Source organism: Coregonus clupeaformis, chromosome 21 (genome assembly GCF_020615455.1).
Source record: "Coregonus clupeaformis isolate EN_2021a chromosome 21, ASM2061545v1, whole genome shotgun sequence".
Lineage (NCBI taxonomy): Eukaryota > Metazoa > Chordata > Actinopteri > Salmoniformes > Salmonidae > Coregonus > Coregonus clupeaformis.
This window is the reverse complement of record NC_059212.1, coordinates 52,365,968-52,388,415: the sequence shown is the minus strand read 5'-3', so window position 1 is coordinate 52,388,415 and position 22,448 is coordinate 52,365,968. Positions and strand designations below refer to the sequence as shown.

General features: G+C 42.0%; 1 protein-coding gene across 1 annotated transcript; it reads right to left on the bottom strand.

Moving 5' to 3' along the window:
• Positions 1 to 431: 431 nt before the first annotated feature.
• On the bottom strand, positions 432 to 22,203 carry LOC121534665 (phospholipase ABHD3-like). The gene is made up of 9 exons (XM_041841246.1): positions 21,955 to 22,203; positions 20,455 to 20,618; positions 16,560 to 16,742; positions 14,904 to 14,949; positions 11,425 to 11,537; positions 6,301 to 6,474; positions 5,776 to 5,824; positions 4,502 to 4,667; positions 432 to 697 (listed from the first exon to the last, which is right to left on the bottom strand). The coding sequence occupies exons 1-9, from the start codon at positions 22,111 to 22,113 to the stop codon at positions 513 to 515; spliced, it is 1,239 nt and encodes a 412-aa protein (XP_041697180.1). The 5' UTR covers positions 22,114 to 22,203; the 3' UTR covers positions 432 to 512.
• Between the last annotated feature and the right edge of the window lie 245 nt (positions 22,204 to 22,448).

The window sequence follows — 22,448 nt, the reverse complement described above, 5'->3', positions numbered from 1 at the left end:
AAGAGTTGTTGTTGAGAACACTGACGGATGGAGAGAGACAGCTGAAATTATTCATATTCGAACATACTAATGTACTAATGTGAACATACTCATCTTTTTCGAATAAGCATGATATGAATTCATGGCTACATACATTGAATTAATGAACTTTTGAAGGAATACATGAGTGGACGGACGAATGTTGTGTTGCGACAGGATGTGCCCTTCAAAATAAAAAAAGTTTTTTTTGCTTGTAGTGGGTGGGGGGGGTTGGGTACAAGGACTGTGGGGAGGAGGAAAGAAATTTACATTTTAGTTATTTAGCAGACGCTCTTATCCAGAGCGAATTACAGTTATTGAGTGCATACATATATTTTTTTTCATACTGGTCCCCCGTGGGAATCGAACCCACAACCCTGGCGTTGCAAGCGCCATGCTCTACCAACTGAGCTACACGGGACTAATGAAATGAAAGAAAGAGAGAGGGAGAAAAGGAAGGTGGGAGAGAAGGAGAAAGGGAAGAACTGGTCCTACTAGCTGGATAGGTCATTGAGGTCGCCGCCCTGTTCTATGACGGCCTTGGCAAACTGCTTAAACACGCGGTCCATGTAGGTGCTCTGTCGGGGCCACAGGCCCTCCAGGAAACCAATATGGCCGCCGTGGCAGGTGATGAGGAGGGCTAGGTTAGGGTTCTGCTTCACCGCCTCCACTGGAATAGCTGAGGAGGAGAGGAGACGAAACACTTCTTAATAATCTATCAGTCAAGCAGTGGACACATACACCAAGCACTAGATTGGAGATTTTACTTCCAAAACCCCACAGAAATACTGTATGAACGTACGTACACCGTGTAGTGTAAATCGTATATGTCTTACACACTGATTAGGGCATTACAATAGATTTTTTTGTATTTTACCAGGAAAGACATATTGAGACCAAGGTCTCTTTTTCAAATGTGCCCTGCACAATACAACACAAATATACACCTTATACACTAAATATACATATATACAGTACCAGTCAAAAGTTTGGACACACCTACTCCTTCCAGGGTTTTTCTTTATTTTTACTATTTTTTTACATTGTAGAATAATAGTGAAGACATCTAAACTATGAAATAACACATAAGGAATCATGTAGTAACCAAAAAAGGAACCACACATTAAAATACAAAAACACAGTCATGGGAAGCACAAGTAAAACATCACAAATCACCCAGAAAAACAGTTACATTCCTCCACAAATAAGTCCCCAATCAATACTCTAAACTGCCCGAACGGCACCAGAACATTATGATTAAATGTATTTTGAATTTTGTTCCAGCAATACGGTGCTTTAAAACTAAAAGCAGATTTTCCTAGCTCAGTGTAGACCGTAGGAACCTCAAGAGTTAACCAATCCTGTGAACAGATTAGGCAGCTCAGGTGTCTATACTTCAACAGCAAAGTTAGATAAGATGGAAGTTTATGAAGTAGAGGCAATAATGTAGAGATCTACCTCACTTTATCCCTACCTACATGTACATATTACCTCAATTACCTGGACTAACCTGTACCCCTACACATTGACTCGGTACCGGTACCCCCTGTATATAGCCTCGTTATTGTTATTTTCTTGTTAAACTTTTGTTTATTCAGTAAAACTGAATTGTTGGTTAAGGGCTTGCAAGTAAGCATTTCACGGTAAGGTCTACACCTGTTGTATTCGGCTCGGTTGTAAGTCCAGCCAACCTTTTGATACAGGATGCAGTGATGAGTATCAAAACTGTATCAAAACTGTTACCTATAACAAAACGAAGGGCACTATGCTAGATGGCATCCAAAAGTTTAAGAGTAGTAGCAGCTGCACTTTGATAAATAATATCACCATAATCAAGAACAGATAAAAAGGTTGACTGAATAATCTGCTTCCTACTGCTTAGAGAAAGGCACGGTCTGTTTCTGTAGAAAAAGCCAACTTTAAATCTTAGTTTCTTAACCAGCTCATCTATGTTTTTTAAATGTCAAATCCATATAAATCCAAATGCCTAAGTATTTATATGTGGGAACACGTTCAATTGGAGAACCATCTAATGAGTGAACATCTGAAACATTCTTCAGAAAGTTTAAAAACAACATGTATTTTGTTTTGCCCATATTAAGCACAAGTTTTAAATCAGCAAGGGATAAAATCTGACTGTAGTTTTGACACAGCCAGATCAACAGTCGGGGCAATAGCATACATAATAGAATCATCCGCATATACTGTAGATGAAGTTTTAACAGACTGACCAATGGTGTTTATATAAATAGTGAAGAGAACAGGTCTCAAAATCGACCCCTGTGGTACACATTTATGCACTTCAAGAAATTCAAACTTAACCCCATCAATCACAATGACCTGAGTTCAGTCACTAAGATAATCATGAAACCATGAACAGGCATCAGAGCTCTGGCGTATCGAGGACAACTTATTCAATAAAATAGCATGATCAACAGTATAATAATAATAATAATAACAAATATAACAAGTATCAAAAGCTTTTGACAGGTCCACAAACAAAGCAGCACATTTCATTTTAGTGTCTAAAGTTTTGACAAGATCATTGACAACTAAAGTGGTTGCTGTAATAGTGCTATGCCCATGCCTAAACCCTGATTGGTTTACATAAAAAATACATTTCTCAGTTAAAAAGAGCAAAGTTGTACATTTACCAAGGACTCAAGAATCTTAGCTAGACAAGGAAGCCTTGAAATGGGGCAATAACTATTAAGATCACTACTATCCCCGCCCTTATGGAGTGGCAGCACAAGACCTGATTTCCATTATTTTCCAATATTTCCTGATAACAATGTTAAATACAAAATGTAGGTTATTGAGCCAGCAATGATGGGCGCTGCACACTTAAGGATCCAATTGGTCGGCCCCTGTGGATTTCTTGTTGTCTATTGCTACAAAGCATCCAGGACTTATTTTTCTGTAAATAGCCTAAAGGAAAAGCTTTGACTATAATTTCTCTCATCATTCAGCAAGTTTCCACTATCATTATCCAGCCCAATATCATTGTGAATAGGCTTAGAAGTTATTTCAAAGAGATAGACCGCTGAAATAAAATGGTGATTAAATGCATCAATGATGCCATTTTTTCCTGTAATGAGGCCAGTATCTGAATTAATTTGTTGTGGCAGAGAAGAGGAAGTAGAACCCTTCAGGGATTTGACAGTTTTCCAGAATTTTGCAGAGTTCCCATTACAATCCGAAAGAGCAGTTACATAATAATCAGATTTAGCCTTTCTGATTTGTCTTACACAATGATTCCTCAGTTGCTTAAAAGCTTGCTAGTCCGGGCCTAAGTGTTCCTGGCCTTGACCCAAGCATCATCTCTTTTATGAATTACTTCTGATACTTCTTCTGATTCTGATTCCGGATTGTACCAGGCATTCAAACTACCTTTAACCCTTTGTTTTTTTATTTATTATTCACAATAGTATTGAAGACATCTGAAAAATGTCTGGAAGCTAAATCGTGTTCAGGGATAGATTAAATACAATCAAGGTCACTAAAATAAAGATCATGTAAAAAAGCCTGTTCATTGAAATGTTTTAAGTTCCTCTTTGTGATGACACGAGGCTTAGATTGTTGTATTCTCTAACATAAACAACTGGGCAATGGTCACTAATATCTTGGGCGAAGACACCAGTAGAAACATATTTCTCTGGTGTATTCGTTAGAATAAGATCAATCAGAGTTGACTTGAAGGATCTTTACACAATGATCTTTACACAGGTTGGGCCGTGTAGGCTTAGTCACCAGCTGGGTTAGGTTTAGATCATTACACGTCTTATAGATGTAATTTTAGATTGCATTTCCCAATCATAATTTAGGTCACCCAAGATAATAACTTCTGATTTAGTAAAAGAAGTCAACAAACTAGTTAACTCCTTGAGTGCACTAAGGTTAGCCGAGGCAGGATGGTAGACCCCTATAACAGTTATGGATACATTTTTCCCCAGACAAGATGTCATCTACATAGTGTCTTTGGCTGCATTGTCTTTCGGTATAGGCCTTGCTCATCAGCTATGTAATCAACATGGAGGGCCAGAGGTGGGCTATGTAACCAACATGGAGGGCCGGTGGTGGACTATGTAACCAACATGGAGGGCCGGTGGTGGGCTATGTAACCAACATGGAGGGCCGGTGGTGGGCTATGTAACCAACATGGAGGGCCGGTGTTGGACTATGTAACCAACATGGAGGGCCGGTGGTGGGCTATGTAACCAACATGGAGGGCCGGTGGTGGGCTATGTAACCAACATGGAGGGCCAGTGGTGGGCTATGTAACCAACATGGAGGGCCGGTGGTGGGCTATGTAACCAACATGGAGGGCCAGTGGTGGGCTATGTAACCAACATGGAGGGCCAGTGGTGGGCTATGTAACCAACATGGAGGGCCGGTGGTGGGCTATGTAACCAAAATGGAGGGCCAGTGGTGGGCTATGTAACCAACATGGAGGGCCGGTGGTGTGGTGTGATTGTGGACTCACCATGACTGGGAGAGAAGACGTCATCTGCAGCGTTTAGACACAACATGGGAACCTGCACAGACTTGAGCCTGTGGATGGGACTGGCATCATGGTAGTAGTCATCGTTGGTGGGGTAGCCAAACATTATAGACGTGAACCTCTCATCAAACTCACGGAGGGTCTTGGCCTGCAGGGGGGTTGGGATAAAGTCGAATTATAAGGTGACATTCGGCAACAATATGCTTTCAACAACGTTGGCAGCAGCCCAAGAGGGCCATAAGGACCTGACTAGAAATTCCACTAAATGAGTTCCTTTTGCATCCCTTTTATATTTTAATTAGAAATTGTGCACCAATATGGAATTTTAAAAGCCTGTTATATTAAATGAAGTGGTCTTTAATATAGATCAAATGGAGAATTCAATAAATCTTGATTTTTTATATTAATAAAGGCTTGCCAAAGTGCTAAGATTCAGCATTTCACCATCATTGTAAAGCCTTAGTTATTTTGATGCTTTGACAAAGTAATTTCTGAAGATTATAATTTATTTCATGTGATTAGCGATTCATTTACGTCTGTCCCTCATTTTAAGGTCAACCCTGTTACGTGAACTGAACTCTCATTTTAATATGGTAAAACTATTTATCTTTAAATATTTGTTCAAAAGAAACATTGAACTTCTAATAGTCAAATCATAATGTAAAAGCAGGTGAGCTGGTTCTACTCTTTTTGGCCATTTTCTTGTGTTTTGTGGTGGAAAACTGAGCGGTTCGAGCATAACACATCAACCCTGTTATTTTTAAAACATTTTAGTCATTTAGCAGGCGCTCTTAACCAGCGGGACTTTTCAGTTAGTGCATTCATATTAAGATAGCTAGGTGGAACAACCACATATCACAGTCATAGTAAGTATTTTTTTGTGAAGCTTTCATTCAATTGCCACTCCCTGTTGCACACAACAAGCTTCCATTTCCCCTGTCACGAGGGGATTTACGGCTGATTTAAGATGAAATTGTCAACCGTTATGGTCAACCCTGTTACGGTCAACCCTGTTACAGTCAACCCTATTACTTTATTTGGCTCTTATTAGGCACTTACTATAGTATATTTTTTTTGATGGGAAATGTGTTTTTTATTAAGCTGAACATGCGCTCTTTGTGACAGAATGTAAAAATTAGGTATAAAATTAGAAGTTACACTTCTCAAAAGGCACCAAATTGGTGGAACGACCCAGATGGGTTGCTTTTACTTTGATTTTACTTAGAGGAGGTCATTAAAAAAGTTGTGCATTTTACCTTCATCACATGATCAATGTCGTAATTCTTCTCAAGCACAGATTTGTGTCTAGAGGAGAGAAAAACACGAGGAAGCAGGAAGTAGGTTTGCTTCAATGGGAACTTGGGGAAGTAGGTTTGCAACAATGGGGAACATAGGGAAGCATGTGGGTTTGCTTCAATATATCCAATGGAAATGTTAATGAAATGATTGGGGTCTGACAGTAGAGTACCGAGTGCTTAGCACTGTGACAACTGCTGATGTAAAAAGGGATTTATAAAATACATTTGATTGATTAAGATAGGAAAATATCCCAAGAGAGAGAGAGAGAGAGAGAGAGAGAGAGAGAGAGAGAGAGAGAGAGAGAGAGAGAGAGAGAGAGAGAGAAAGAGATATTAGCTGTTAGCCTTTAGAGCCCAACCTCAGGGGTCACTAAAAGCTAACATCTAAAAGCTAAACAATGTAGCTCAGTGCAGCTAAGAGCTAAGATCTAAACTAGGCAAATCCCCCAGTAGCCTGTCCGGCCCCCTACGGCCCCCACCCACCTGTCCACACCCGCCTGCAGGCAGCTGGTGAGGTAGGAGTTGAAGAGAAAGCGGTCCAGAGGCTTCTCCAGCGACGCTGTGCACTCAAACACATCCCAGCCTGCCGAGAACACAACCACGCCTTTCAGACATGTTTCCCTGCCCATCCTCCCCAGGTAGTTCGCCAGCATCATCCTGGGATTAGAAAGACAGGGAGAGGGTAGGGGGAAAGGGGAGAGGACGGTGGAGGGGAGAGAGGGGAGAGAGGGGAGAGGGTTGGGGAGAAGGGAGAGGAGAGAGGGGAAACCCTCACTTAGGTAGGGGATTATAGCTGTAATACCTATTTTGACATGGTTTAAGTACTACTGAGAGGCTGAGCTCTCTGAATCAAATGAAAAGTGCTATTTCTGACAGGGGAAAGGAGGAGGCTGCAAAATAAATAAAATACATAACCAACCCATGAAACCATTTCTGCTGGTGAGCGTTTACTTAATTTTTTAAAATATCAATACAAACCTATGGATGGGACAAACAAGTACTTTCCAGGCTCTACATAAAACGTAGTATCTTTAGACTGACTCCCACAGTTCAGTGAAGTGATACTATAGTGTAGTATTGCTCCATACATACATGGACAGTGCCTTCGGAAAGTATTCAGACCCCTTGAATTTTTCCACATTTTGTTACATTACAGCCTTATTCTAAAATTTATTAAATAAATAAAAATCCTGAGCAATCTAGACACAATACCCCATAATGACAAAGCGAAAACAGGTTTTGCAAATGTATTAAAAATAAAAAACAGAAATACCTTTTTTACATAATTATTCAGACCCTTTGCTATGAGACTCGAAATTGAGCTCAGGTGCATCTTGTTTCCATTGGTCATCCTTGAGATGTTTCTACAAATTGATTGGAGTTCACCTGTGGTAAATTCAATTGATTGGACATTATTTGGAAAGGAACACACCTGTCTATATAAGGTCCCACAGTTGACAGTGCATGTCAGAGCAAAAACCAAGCCATGAGGTCGAAGGAATTGTCCGTAGAGCTCCGAGACAGGATTGTGTTGAGGCACAGATCTGGGGAAGGGTACCAAAAAAGAACACAGTGGCCTCCATCATTCTTAAATGGAAGAAGTTTGGAACCACTTGGAGTTTGCCAAAAGGCACCTAAAGACTCTCAGATCATGAGAAACAAGATTATCTGGTCTGATGAAACCAAGATTGAACTCTTTGGCCTGAATGCCAAGCATCACGTCTGGAGGAAACCTGGCACCATCCCTACGGTGAAGCATGGTGGTGGCAGCATCATGCTGTGGGGCTGTTTTTCAGCGGCAGGGACTGGGAGACTAGTTAGGATCGAGGGAAAGATTAACGGAGCAAAGTACAGAGAGATCCTTAATGAAAACCTGCTCCAGAGTGCTCAGGATCTCAGACTGGGGCGAAGTTTCACCTTCCAACAGGACAACGACCCTAAGCACACAGCCAAGACAACGCAGGAGTGGCTTCAGGACAAGTCTCTGAATGTCCTTGAGTCAAAGACATGATCAGTCTATAATTTTAATGGTAGGTTTATTTGAACAGTGAGAGACAGAATAACAACAAAGAAATCCAGAAAAACGCATGTCAAAAATTTTATGAATTAATTTGCATTTTAATGAGGGAAATAAGTATTTGACCCCTCTGCAAAACATGACTTAGTACTTGGTGGCAAAACCCTTGTTGGCAATCACAGAGGTCAGACGTTTCTTGTAGTTAGCCACCAGGTTTGCACACATCTCAGGAGGGATTTTGTCCCACTCCTCTTTGCAGATCTTCTCCAAGTCATTAAGGTTTCGAGCCTGACGTTTGGCATTTTGAACCTTCAGCTCCCTCCACAGATTTTCTATGAGATTAAGGTCTGGAGACTGGCTAGGCCACTCCTTGACCTTAATGTGCTTCTTCTTGAGCCACTCCTTTGTTGCCTTGGCCGTGTGTTTTGGGTCATTGTCATGCTGGAATACCCATCCACGACCCATTTTCAATGCCCTGGCTGAGGAAAGGAGGTTCTTACCCAAGAATTGACGGTACATGGTGCCGTCCATCGTCCCTTTGATGCGGTGAAGTTGTCCTGTCCCCTTAGCAGAAAAACACCCCCAAAGCATAATGTTTCCACCTCCATGTTTGACGGTGGGGATGGTGTTCTTGGGGTCATAGGCAGCATTCCTCCTCCTCCAAACATGGCGAATTGAGTTGATGCCAAAGAGCTAAATTTTGGTTTAATCTGACCACAACACTTTCACCGAGTTCTCCTCTGAATCATTCAGATGTTCATTGGCAAACTTCAGACGGGCCTGTATATGTGCTTTTTTGAACAGGGGGACCTTGCGGGCGCTGCAGGATTTCAGTCCTTCACGGCGTAGTGTGTTACCAATTGTTTTCTTGGTGACTATGGTCCCAGCTGCCTTGAGATCATTGACAAGATCCTCCCGTGTAGTTCTGGGCTGATTCTTCACCATTCTCATGATCATTGCAACTCCACAAGGTGAGATCTTGCATGGAGCCCCAGGCCGATGAGGATTGACAGTTCTTTTGTGTTTCTTCCATTTGCGAATAATCGCACCAGCTGTTGTCACCTTCTCACCAAGCTGCTTGGCGATGGTCTTGTAGCCCATTCCAGCCTTGTGTAGGTCTACAATCTTGTCCCTGACATCCTTGGAGAGCTCTTTGGTCTTGGACATGGTGGAGAGTTTGGAATCTGATTGATTGATTGCTTCTGTGGACAGGTGTCTTTTATACAGGTATCAAGCTAAGATTAGGAGCACTCCCTTTAAGAGTGTGCTCCTAATCTCAGCTCGTTACCTGTATAAAAGACACCTGGGAGCCAGAAATCTTTCTGATTGAGAGGGGGTCAAATACTTATTTCCCTCATTAAAATGCAAATCAATATTTAACATTTTTGACATGCGTTTTTTCTGGATTTTTTTGTTGTTATTCTGTCTCTCACTGTTCAAATAAACCTACCATTAAAATTATAGACTGATCATTTCTTTGTCAGTGGGCAAACTTACAAAATCAGCAGGGGATCAAATACTTTTTTCCCTCACTGTATCAAAACTATTAAATAACCCATATGGAATCATGTAGTAACCAAAAAAGTGTTAAACAAATCAAAATATATTATACATTTGAGATTCTTCAAATAGCCACCCTTTGACTTGATGACAGCTTTGCACAGTCTTGGCATTCTTTCAACCAGCTTCATGAGGTAGTCACCTGGAATGCATTTCAATTAACAGGTGTGCTTGCATTTCAATTAACAGGTGTGCTTTCTTAAAAGTTAATTTGTGGAATTTCTTTCCTTCTTAATGCGTTTGAGCCAATCAGTTGTGTTGTGACAAGGTAGGGGTGGTATACAGAAGATAGCCCTATTTGGTAAAAGACCAAGTCCATATTATGGCAAGAACAGCTCAAATAAGCAAAAAGAAACGACAGTCCATCATTACTTTAAGACATGAAGGTCAGTCAATATGGAACATTTCAAGAACTTTGAAAGTTTCTTCAAGTGCACTGGCAAAAACCATTAAGCGCTATGATGAAACTGGCTCTCATGAGGACTGCCACAGGAATGGAAGTCCCAGAGTTTTTTTTTTTTTTGGGGGTAGATTTGCTTAATATTGCAGATAGATTGTAACTTCCATCAATGTAATTGTCTGCATCACTTCCAATCCCCCATGTTTTATATATATATACTCCCCTTTATTACTTTTCAACCCTGCCATCCTTTCCCTACTTGGGGTAAATTAGTGAACAACAATGCTTAGGCCTCTACTTCCAGCTTATACTTACTGGAAGTCCCAGAGTTACCTCCGCTGCAGAGGATAAGTTCATTAGAGTTACCAGCCTCAGAAATTGCAGCCCAAATAAATGCTTCACAGAGTTCAAGTAACAGACACATCTCAACATCAACTGTTCAGAGGAGACTGTGTGAATCAGGCCTTCATGGTCGAATTTCTGCGAAGAAACCACTACTAAAGGACACCAATAAGAAGAAGAGACTGGCTTGGGCCAAGAAACACTAGACACCGATGGAAATTTGTCCTTTGGTCTGCAGTCCAAATTGAGGATTTTTGGTTCCAACCGCCGTGTCTTTGTGAGACGCGGTGTGGGTGAACGGATTATCTCCGTATGTTTATTTCCCACTGTAAAGCATGGAGGAGGAGGTGTTATGGTGTGGGGGTGCTTTGCTGGTGACATTTTCTGTGATTTATTTAGAATTCAAGGCACACTTAACCAGCATGGCTACCACAGCATTCTGCAGTGATATGCCATCCCATCTGGTTTGGGCTTAGTGGGACTATCATTTGTTTTTCAACAGGACAATGATCCAACACACCTCCAGGCTGTGTAAGGGCTATTTTACCAAGAAGGAGAGTGATGGAGTGCTGCATCAGATGGACCTGGCCTCCACAATCCTCCGACCTCAACCAAATTGAGATGGTTTGGGATGAGTCGGACTGCAGAGTGAAGAAAAAGCAGCCAACAAGTGCTCAGCATATGTGGGGACTCCTTCAAGACTGTTGAAAAAGCATTCCAGGTGAAGCTTGTGCCAAGAGAGTGCAAAGCTGTCATCATGGCAAAGGGTGGCTATTTGAAGACTCTCAAATATAAAATATATTTGGATTTGTTTAACACTTTTTTGGTTACTACATGATTCCGTATGTGTTATTTCATAGTTTTGATGTCTTCACTATTATTCTATAATGTAGAAAATAGTAAAAATAAAGAAAAACCATTGCATGTGTAGGTGTTCTAAAACTTTTGACCGGTAGTGTATGTAAATGTGATATTTAAGTTTTTATTTTATCATAAATTAGCAAAAATTTATAAAAACCTGTTTTTGCTTTGTCATTATGGGGTATTGTGTGTAGATTGATCAAAAAAACAACAACATTTAATCAATTTTAGAATAAGTCTGTAACGTAACAAAATGTGGAAAAAGTCAAGGGGTCTGAATACTTTCTGAAGGCCCGTTGACATCAATACGGTAGCCTACATCAACACATGATTTATGCAGAAGTCTGAGTAATGCATGCAGCTCTCAGGATTTGGGCTACAGTCACTGTCCATTGAAGTGAGAAAGCATGAAGAGGCACCTACTAACCCTCCCATGGAGACCCCAGCAGCCATGAGAGGGGCGTCCTCATTTGTCCTCTGGATGTGTTCGATGACCGCCTCCAGGTCCTCTGTGTTGGCAGCACAGTATGTTCTGGGAGTCTGGTAGCACACAAAGATAAGAAGAGTTCACTCTGAGTGGTGTGTGTGTGTGTGTGTGTGTGTGTGTGTGTGTGTGTGTGTATGTGTGTGTGTGTACCATGTCCCTTTCGTGTTACAGCACAGTTTTTCTGTTGGTAGATTGACTTTCGACCGTACGGAGGAAAGTACGGCAAAGGAAAAAAACAAACACACACACACACACACACACACACACACACACACACACAGGCATGCAAATATCACTGCGACCTCTGCATGTGCACACACTGTTCCGGGATCTATAGTCAGATGTGCGGAGAACTCATACTGTACATTAATTACATGCAAGCCTTCACACCCATCCTCACACATACATGTGCACAAACACTGCTTGTGACTTAAAGGCCAAACACTCTCCTTGACGCTATACAGTATATTCATCATGCTGTATTGGAATGAGTGGTAGAAAAATATCCACTGGCATTAAAAATGGCTGACTCAGGGACAAGGGCTATTTAGAGTTAGAGCAGTAGCAACCACAGGAGGAGGTATACTGTAATACTATTTAAGAGCAGTCAGAGACGTAGCATGCAGCATCTATACGTCTGCTGCTGGATAGCCTTATTCAGCTAATGGCCTGTAGCATCTGTCCATCACAAGCACTATCGATTAATTCAAGCATTCTTCTATCACATTGGGCAAATGATCCAGTGACAGTGAAATAAAACCACAGACATGGAGAACATGCTGCAAGCTGGGACTACCAGTATCTTTCTTCATCAATATTCTTGCACAAAGTTCAGCCCGAGTGTTTTCTCACAGCAGTCATATCCAGTTTCTGTGTCCTCATAGCCTACATTTGAGTAAAGGACTTGAGTGGAGTAGGAACTCTACTGGTGCTTTTCCAATGAGACTTACCCCCACACCAATGGGCCACCAGTGTTTTATGTTATTGGAAGCTCTAGTGTTATTGTGTTTCCATCAGGAGTGTGACACTAAAGCAGAATCAACAACATCTGCATCATTCAAGGCTGTTGCTTTGTGAGAAGATGTTAAAGTTCACAGTTAGCCATGGTTATGTAATTGCCAGCTGAAAAGTACCCAGGGCCTTGGCCCCAAGTGAGACCAGGTCCGCCGGAGCCATGGCCCAATGAGACACGGGTGCTGGCCCACGTAGATGGAAACAGAAAAGTCTGAGCCTTTTGGGTAAAACACCGAGGTAAATCCTGTATGGAAATTAGCCATACTGGTAATGTTACAACAATAATAAAAACAGCTTGAAACTATTTAGCTTTTGATGATACAGTAATAAAGTTTTCTACTACAATACAGCTACAATACAAAGTTCAAAGTCCAATAACCATCCATTGTAGTAACGCTACATATTACTATGAAATATGATGTAAATTAAACGGACCAACTGAAAAATGTACTGTATGCTAAATGCTAAGAGTAACGAGGCGTTCGAGACCTGAAGAATTGAATTAGCTCCAAAAGCTAATGCTTAGGCTTTAGCTGAGCGGGCTACCACACTATTGTGGTGTGTGAGTGGGGGGTCTGGGTGGAATTAGGCCAGTAGCCCTAGTTGTGGCCTAGCAGAGGGCACTTCTCACACAGAAGGACATTCATTCTAACACTGTGCCCTATTCAAACAATGGACGCCATTCACACTCAACTGGGCACAGAGAAAACAGTCACAAAGGCGTATGAAAGCGTAGTCATTTGCATAAAACTTCAGCACAATTCCTCAACGCTAGTGGAAGGAGGATAATTCCTTTCTTACCACCACGTTATGTAGTGCAATAGCTGTAATCATTCTTCACATATGCACTCATAGAGATCCTACTAAATTACTAGTATTCTAATTCCTAATTCTACGTGTGCACTACAGTATTGGCAACTGAGAATATCCCTTTCAGATGACACCCTGGCCTGGGGTCGCTGTTGTAATAAGATAACTGGTGTGTGTGTGTGTGTGTGTGTGTGTGTTCTTGCTTGCATGCATGTGTGTGTGTCTATGTGACTGCACATGTGAATAGAACAAGGACAAGACACAAAACAACCCATTCATTCATTCTGAGAGCAAAGATATCAAAAGGTAAATTGGACGAATTGTGGCCACAAACTATGGTATGATACAATATTCCAATTGTGGATTGGCTGAGCTGTTTGGGTGACACTGGTACATAATATAATTTACCCACTGGGCACAGACAAGTTCAACGTCTAGTTTTGATTTACCTTTGGTTGAGTTGTCAACTAATGTGAATTCAACGTGAAATCATGTCATTGGGATTAAGGTTAAAAGTTTGGTGAAAAAAATACAAAATGCCCTTGATGACTTTCTGCAAATCCAATCAGATTTCCCACGTCATCACATAGATTTCTTTGGTTGAAATGACGTGGAAACAACGTTGATTCAACCAGTTTTTGTCCAGTGCATATGCACATTTTCCAAAGAGTTAGCATTTCTTGAATTGCATCATAGCCCTTCCTCGCTTCAATGGAGATTGACAGTAGAGTAAAGACCTAATTGTTGGCTAAATATATGAATGGGAATAGATTCATATGAAAAATGTATGTACTCACTAACTGTAAGTCGCTCTGGATAAGAGCGTCTGCTAAATGACTCAAATGTAAATGTAAATGTAATAAACCTTGAGCTACAGTTGGCCTTGGTGAAGACAGAACAGGGAAAGGTCATTCCACTCTATGGACCAGAGCGTGAATACACTATCTATCTGTCTTCCTGTAACTTCATCATCTCTGCTATGTGACAACATTGTCTGTCTGCATGCTTTCTGGACTAGGCTCGTTGTGGGTTGCCCATTACACTATGGGTTACACACTATGGGTTACACACTATAGGTTACACATGCCACGTGTGACACAGACACAGACATGCTATGGGGTGCTGGGTGACATAGTGAAGGGGGACGTAACACTGAAGAATAGCTCCAATCACAATGCAAGGGAGAGTATGCACTCTGCACAGGCATGTGGAGCAGAGTGCCGAAAGGATGTAGGGCCTGTGCCTTTGTGTCATGTTGTGAGTGTTTGCATATCTGTGTAGATTAAGATAATAATAATAATAATAATAATAATAATAATAATAATAATAATAATGCCATTTAGCAGACGCTTTTATCCAAAGCGACTTACAGTCATGCGTGCATACATTTTTGTGTATGGGTGGTCCCGGGGATCGAACCCACTACCCTGGCGTTACAAGCGCCGTGCTCTACCAGCCTTTTGATTGTACATGAAGATACCTTTTTATTGTACAGAGTAATATAATCGTTGCAAAATGTTATGTTTTTGAATGCATGTCTGAATTGAAAACATGATCCTTTTAAACTGTACTTTGTATGAATATTAGACTCTTACCAAGAGAGTTTCGCCAGACACCCCTCTGTTGTTGAATACCGCACACCTGAAACACAACAAAAACATGCACTTAACCCTTTAAAATCCATTCATTGCATTGCATTCCTAGCATTTTTTCTGAGAAATGACACTAGTTTCACCAATTGACATTATGTGTCAAAATAATGCTCTAACTTCCAGGTGCACTGTCTTCCAGGTGCACTGTCTTCCAGGTGCATTGCCATTGCAAATTGTTAAATGAGGTGAAAAGGAGACTGGAGCACGACTTTAATGCTTATACAGCTATTATGATTCAGTTCCTAAATGTAAGAGAATTTGCAGGTACACTGCCACCAAACAATGTTTAAACAAATGCACTTCACAGCAGTGAAAAGGGAATAAGGTGGAATTTGTAAAGAACCAGTGGAGGCTGCTAAGGGGAGGACTACTCATAATAATGTCTGGAACGGAGCAAATGGAATGGCATCAAACGCATACCACGAGCCCGTCCTCCCCAATTAAGGTGCTACCAACCACCTGTGAAAGGGACACATCTGTTGTTGTATTAGTCCTTAAGACCTGAACAGCAGTAGCAGAAATCTCTCTCTAGTCATCTGTTATCTAAGAGACTGGCTGTGAAAACTCAGCAGCAGGGTGGGGGCATGCTGTAGGTTGGGGGGTGGACAGGGCAGGGAATGGTGTGACGCACATTCACTTCCTCCTGCATAGGCAAAGCTGGTTGGGCTAAGCTAAGCTGCAAAGCTTGTACCAGTAAGCTGTAATTCATTAAGCTTGCAGGACAGTGCCGGGGCGAGGGCAGGGGTGGAAAGATGCTGAGTTTGCCTGCTTTCCCCCCTCCCTTCCCTGCTCCGTTTGCCTGCCCCTTCCCACTCTTCTCTGCCCCCCTCCCTCTCTTCTCTGCCCCCTCCCTCTCTTCTCTGCCCCCCTCCCTCTCTTCTCTGCCCCTCTCCCTCTCTTCTCTGCCCCCTCCCTCTCTTCTCTGCCCCCCTCCCTCTCTTCTCTGCCCCCCTCCCTCTCTTCTCTGCCCCCCTCCCTCTCTTCTCTGCCCCTCTCCCTCTCTTCTCTGCCCCCCTCCCTCTCTTCTCTGCCCCCCTCCCTCTCTTCTCTGCCCCCCTCCCTCTCTTCTCTACCCCCTCCCTCTCTTCTCTGCCCCCCTCCCACTCTTCTCTGCCCCCCTCCCACTCTTCTCTGCCCCCCTCCCACTCTTCTCTGCCCCCCTCCCTCTGTTTGAAAGAATGAGCACAGGGAACACAGAACACAGAGGGGCCTTTTGGAGGAGAAAAAAAACTGCCTCCCTCAGCATCTCTTAGTGCAACGTTCAGCTCTTTCTTTCCAAAGCAGGTCTGCACTGCTCTGCCTACTCTTTCGGCAGCTGCTTACCTCAAGTAACCTTGATCCATTCATAGACAGTTTTCGACTCCTAACATATACAATATCTTGGGACTTTCATTGTAAAGAGAATGTATTTGAATTTAGACTATTGAACTGCAATGCACTAAAACAGATGAGCAAGAGTTGACTGTGCACTGTGTTTACAATAGTCCTACCGGCTAAGACATAGGCGTAATCCACAGTGTTGAATGGAACAACCGTCTGCATGAATAAAAACTGTGCACTGTGCAGTACTGTCCAGTACTTGTAACCAGGACCACCCACCTATATCCCAGATCCCTGCTCTGCTGCACCATGTGGAGGATGTAGGACTCTCTGCTGGTACCGGTCAGGCCTGGGAGCAGCAGGACGGTGGGCCGTGTGGCCGCGTTGGGGTGGGAGGCGCTGTCATCGTTGTCGAACCAATCCAGAGAGATCTGCCCTCCATCTTCTGCTCTAATGAGCTCACTGCAAAGAGGAGGAGGTCAGATATAACAGTCAGGGTAGAAAAAGACACCACTAAATTACACACACACACACGGGACAAACTCAGCAAGTAGGCCTAGGTTCTGCACTGCAGCTTTCATACAATATGTTCAGTAAAGCAAAGCTCATTGCACAGAATGCAGAGGAATTTACAAGGTTTTGTAAATACTCAACCTCCAAGGTTCTTACAGATTATGCTTTGTGATTTAAATAAGCAGAACTATATAATCCATATAGGGACCAACAAGACAATAAACATTACTTTTGTTAATAATTCTATACAGTAAAGTATTACATTTCAGATATATCCTGTACATATTGCATTAGATAGGGTATAGTATGTACACTGTATTGCACATGATATTGCTTTCTAACCAAACCTCAAATCAAGACATTGCAAAAATGCATTGTTCTTTACACAAATATCTCCCTTCAGTTGCAGGTACAATGATTACTACAGTGTGGACCCTTCACTAACGTTACCTTTGTCAAAGGGAATGCAGTCTGGCACTAGTGGAGCCTCTCAGGCTTCGTTTACACAGGCAGCCCAATTCAGACCTTTTGCCAATTATTTGTCATATCTGATACCTATGAGATTTTCCCTAATGTGTAAACAAAACAAAAAACACATGGAAGCTGATCTTTTGACTTCAGATTTATACCACATCCATATGTGGATCTCAATCCTGATATAATTTGGATGATCCATTTGTGACCTCAGTCTGGACGCTCAGATCCAATTTTTTTGTTCTGAAGTGATTTTTTTGCACATGACCTGCCCTTTACCACGACAACCACCCCCAAATGTAAAGGAACAGCGACATCAAATTTGCTTTGCATCTGTGTGCTACTGCAGAGGCTACAAATCTGATATGGGTCACATGTAAAACTGAGGATGAACAGTCAGAAAAAAAGACCACGCTACTCAGGAGCAGGGAAGGGCAAGGAAGGGGAAGAGGGGGAGGGAGGGAGGGGGGGGTAGCTGGCTGCAGCAGCAGTGGATTCTTATGGAGAATCAATTTCCAGTTTCCACAAGCCTACACCGTCAGCTGAGGTCAACAAATCCCACTGTAATCCTTTTCATGCCACCAACCCACTAAACGAGCAACCAGGCGACAACACCAACGTGGCTGGCCCTGCGGCCCATGTACAGTATGTCTGTCTAATTGGAAGTGGAATGAAATTACAGAACCACACCAGCATTAAATATGCACTTAAAGGCCAGACTGGGGCAGCCACTGGGGTCGTGGGCCATGCACCAATCTGGAGCCAGCTGGTCAGGGCATGCACCAATTGGGAGCGAGCACGATCCACTGAACAGGAAGAGGAGGACAACTCTTTCAAATCAAATAAAAGTTTATTGGTCGCATACACAGATTTGCAGATGTTATTGCAGGTGCAGCGAAATGCTTGTTTCTAGATCCAACAGTGCAGGGAACATTGCAGGGAACTATTTTATAGACATGATAATCCCTGGATAGTAGAGGTCTTCTCTTCCTTCAGGACTAATAACCTCCCGCAAATGTCATCGGCTAAACACACACGCACACACATGCACACACTGGCTTTGATCTGAGACAGGTGGTAGGTGAGACCCGCCTGCTGCCATGGTGCATTGTGGGATGTGGGAAACATGTAGCTGCTTTATTGGACAACGGTCAGACAAAGGCTAAGGGAAGTGGAATGCCCTTGGCACTAAATAAAATCAAATACATTTTATTTGTCACATGCTTCGTAAACAACAGATGTAGACTGACAGTGAAATGCTTAATTACGGGTCCTTTTCCAACAATGCAGAGTTAAAGATCAAGATAATAATAATACAAATAAACAATAGAAATAGTGACATGAGGAACTAGGGCATTCTTCTGAGTCATTGGGTTCAGATCAAGACAAGTCAGCATTTACTACACTGACATACTGTACGTATATGTCTGACTGACTGCATGAGTGGACTGGCTGTCATGGCCAGGACAGTGATAGACGGCCTATAGCCAGACTAACATCCCATTCTGTGGTTAGTTACCTATAGTGCCACTTTCAGTAATAGTTGTAAAGACAATTGATTTCAGAAGTAGGCCTACTCTCCATCTTGGTTGGCCATCGAAGTCAATGATGACATTGCTCCTTAGTAGACAACCTACACAAATACAGTAACTGATAAAACCGATTGAATGATGACAAAACAATTAGGTACTGTATTTGGACAGTAAATCTGATCGAACCACTAGGCTATTTCCTACTAATTTCAGTTCTGTGGAATATACTGTATACTAACTACCTCCAACCCCTTTTAATTAATTTAAATCCACCTAATGAATGCAGGAGGCCTGGGACACCCTGGCCATTAATCTCTAACAGAATGCACTAAAGAAGCCCGGGTGGCCTGAGCCTATACCATTACACAAAATACTATTTTCACCTTTCTGCTGCTAAGTCTTGGCTAAGAACAAGACGCAGGAAATTTGTTTCACGTTGTTAAACCTGAATGAAAGGAATCAAAGAATGGGCACATTTCAGTACTTAGATGATCAAACCAACTGTTTTAAAGCCTTAAAGCCTAATAATAAAGCAATCAAAAGTGGAAGTAAGGTAAAGCCTGTTCCTAATACGGCAGGGAATTTTCCACTACTTTACTGTATGTCGCCATGGCTGCTGTCTACAGTGGAAACTGACCAATTGCGTTTGATGGTGAACCATTCGTTTTTTTACCTTGACCAACCATGTGACCTGACCAGGAAAAACATAGGGCCTTAGTTCCCATACCCTTTAACCAGGCCCAGACTAAGCATTTCGGTCCCGGGGCACCTACCTCCAGGAGGCCCCCCAGCTAACTTCCTGCATTTCAACACATTTTACCATGGGGCAGAGAGAAACATTTGCAGTTTTATAATACTATTCTACACATGTTGTCATGAGAGAAGATGTTGCCGTTTTAAAGCTAATTTCCAGCTATTCTACACATTTTGCCATGAGGCTGAGAGAAAATGTTGCAGTTTTAAAGCTAAATTATTTTGCCATCGCTTATGACGTGTTCATATGCAATTTGGTGTCCGGGGCCCCAGGGCACATGCCCTGCGTGCCCGTTCACTAATCCGGTCCTGCCTTTAACTAGGGCCCAGAGTTTTTCCTTGTTAGGTCACGTGCCAAGAAAGAACTCAGGGCACTAACTAACCATGGGACATTACCTGGCCTAAGGATAGCAAGTGTGTTGGCTACTGGTGGTAACTGGTGATGAGTGGATAACGTCTGCTGCATGAAGTGGATTAACTGGTCACTAAGCCAAGTGACCCTTGAACTTTGTCATACATTGAGCGAACATGGAAGAGCAGGTCTGAGCAGAACCCAACAATTCTTAAAATATTTGAAATACATACTTACAGTATTCTTTTTGGTAAACAGGACATGTATAATGTAGAGGTGTATTTTGAAACCAACACCATGCAACAGGCTTATCTCTTATGAGATATAAACGCCATGAGTTTAAACCCATTTCTCCAGTTTAATTCCAGTTCACCCAGTTTCATTTCACAATCACACCAGGGAAACCCTCCCCCTTCACATGCTGAAGATCTTCTCAGCAATATCTGTTCATTTTTAGATAGGTGTTTCAACAGTGTACAGAGATGTGATGTATTATAGTGTTTATACAATAACACTACTACCATCACATCTGATCCTATAAAAGTCTTACTTTCTGTAGCTGACACCCGGTTTAGCCGTGACGAAGGGCCTAAGCAGCGTCTGGATCCGGCTCTCCCAGCACCAGAAGGTGGGGTAGTAGGTCTCTGACACCACGGGACATTGGTCCCGCAGGAACTGGTAGAATTTCTTACCACCAGAAATCAGTTGGGGCTTCTGCAATACAAGACATGAACAGTGTAAGTCAGTGATGTGGCTTTCCAATTATGACATTAGCCTAATAGCTTGTTTAGAGAAAGAAATATGGACCATGAGGGTTGAAAGGATAGATCACATACTTTTCAAGACTCAAATATTTTTTCATTCATGATTTAAACTATTTTAGGTGAAACTATTTCAAACATCATCTGGTTTTTATCCGATCTGTGGCAAGGGAAATATAAATGTTTGTGCTTATCCCAATTTAAAGGACAAAATGTATACTACTGATGACAATCTCTTGAAAACAGTTCTTATACTTCATCATCATTCACCATCTACACAACCCCTCTCTTACAGTACCCATATAGTGCAGCCTCTTCACTGAAATCATGTGATATCGAATTCTCTGTCTTGCACTTTCATAAATGACATGTCAACATAAGTCATATTTCATTGTTCCATATGGTTTATTTGCTACTGGTGCAACCTTGGTGTATAACATTCAAAATGAAGGATCTCCACAACTATAGTGTAATTGTAATGCACTATCAAGACTGGAATCTCAAGTTTATATTGCTCTACTTTTAGTCTAGAGGACTGTGTAAAGTGTGAAAATATGAAATGTTTTGGTGAGTTATAGAGACATTCTGCAGTCACTAGTGATGGAAAGGAAGGAGATTGGTAATGAGAACACAGCGACAGTAGGCTGTGTTGTAACTGGGATTATATGAGGTCACCACAATATCAAATCAAACACATCTGTCCTGTCAGAGCATAGAGACATTTAATCTCTGAATTTAGGTATAATGAAGAATAGAATGCATGACCCCTACTAATATGTATTTATATAATCTAACATTAGCCCAATGTTATGTAGCCTAGGCCTATGTGTTTAATTATTCGGGAAAACGAATATCGGTAAAAACATTCATTTGTGAATATGCAGTAGGCTACACTGCATAAAGATGTTTGACAGCTTGTATAACAATAGTCTACACCCAGTCTACATTACTGCCTTTTCAGTTTACAATAAGGACTCACGATAAAATATATGCAGCCTAAACGGCAATTTAACATTTGTATATCTGTAGGCCTTGTACAAATCTTGAAATTTCACATTTAGTCTAAAGAAAATACGACACCATTTTATTGAAAGATGTCATATCACATGGGCAGTATCAGCCTCCTCAGCAAACCATCTAGCTGCTGAGCCGGTTTGATGCGCAAAAGCGCCAGCGATATCCTCCATCATAATAACCGTTATGCCACCTTTTAATAAGACAATTGTCAGTTACAATGTATCCATTTCTATTAAATAAGGATTCTTCTAAGCAGCCTCTGTGACCCCTACCTTCGCGACAGAGATCAAGTAGTAGTAGGCATAAGCTGCGCTGAAGCCGAGTACCAGTGACAGTACTCCAGATCCAAAAAGCCCAACTTTCACTTGATTTTCCAGATAAAGTGACAGGTCCCTTGTCAAAACATTAAAATTGAAGTCCAGTGAGATCATTGCCCTGTTATGTCGCGCTCTTCAGGTATAGCGGCCAGGATCGAATGAAAACCTCTGCTGCTCTGGAATGGATGCATGCACTAATGCTCAGTGATGTGCAGAGAAGGGGAGAGTCAATGAAAGGGGAGCGATATATATAGAGGCAGACGATGGCGCTCTTTGACCGTCCTGCGCTGAGATGTAGCATGCGCGATTGTAGGCTTTTATAACACTTGCAGTGGATGCAGCCTAAATTGCATTGGGGACAGTCAAGGCTGTTGGGACTGCTTTATGTAGGCCCTAACAGTTTGTGGGCACCGTTTGTCACTGTTATAGTGCAATTCATGTATTGTTTA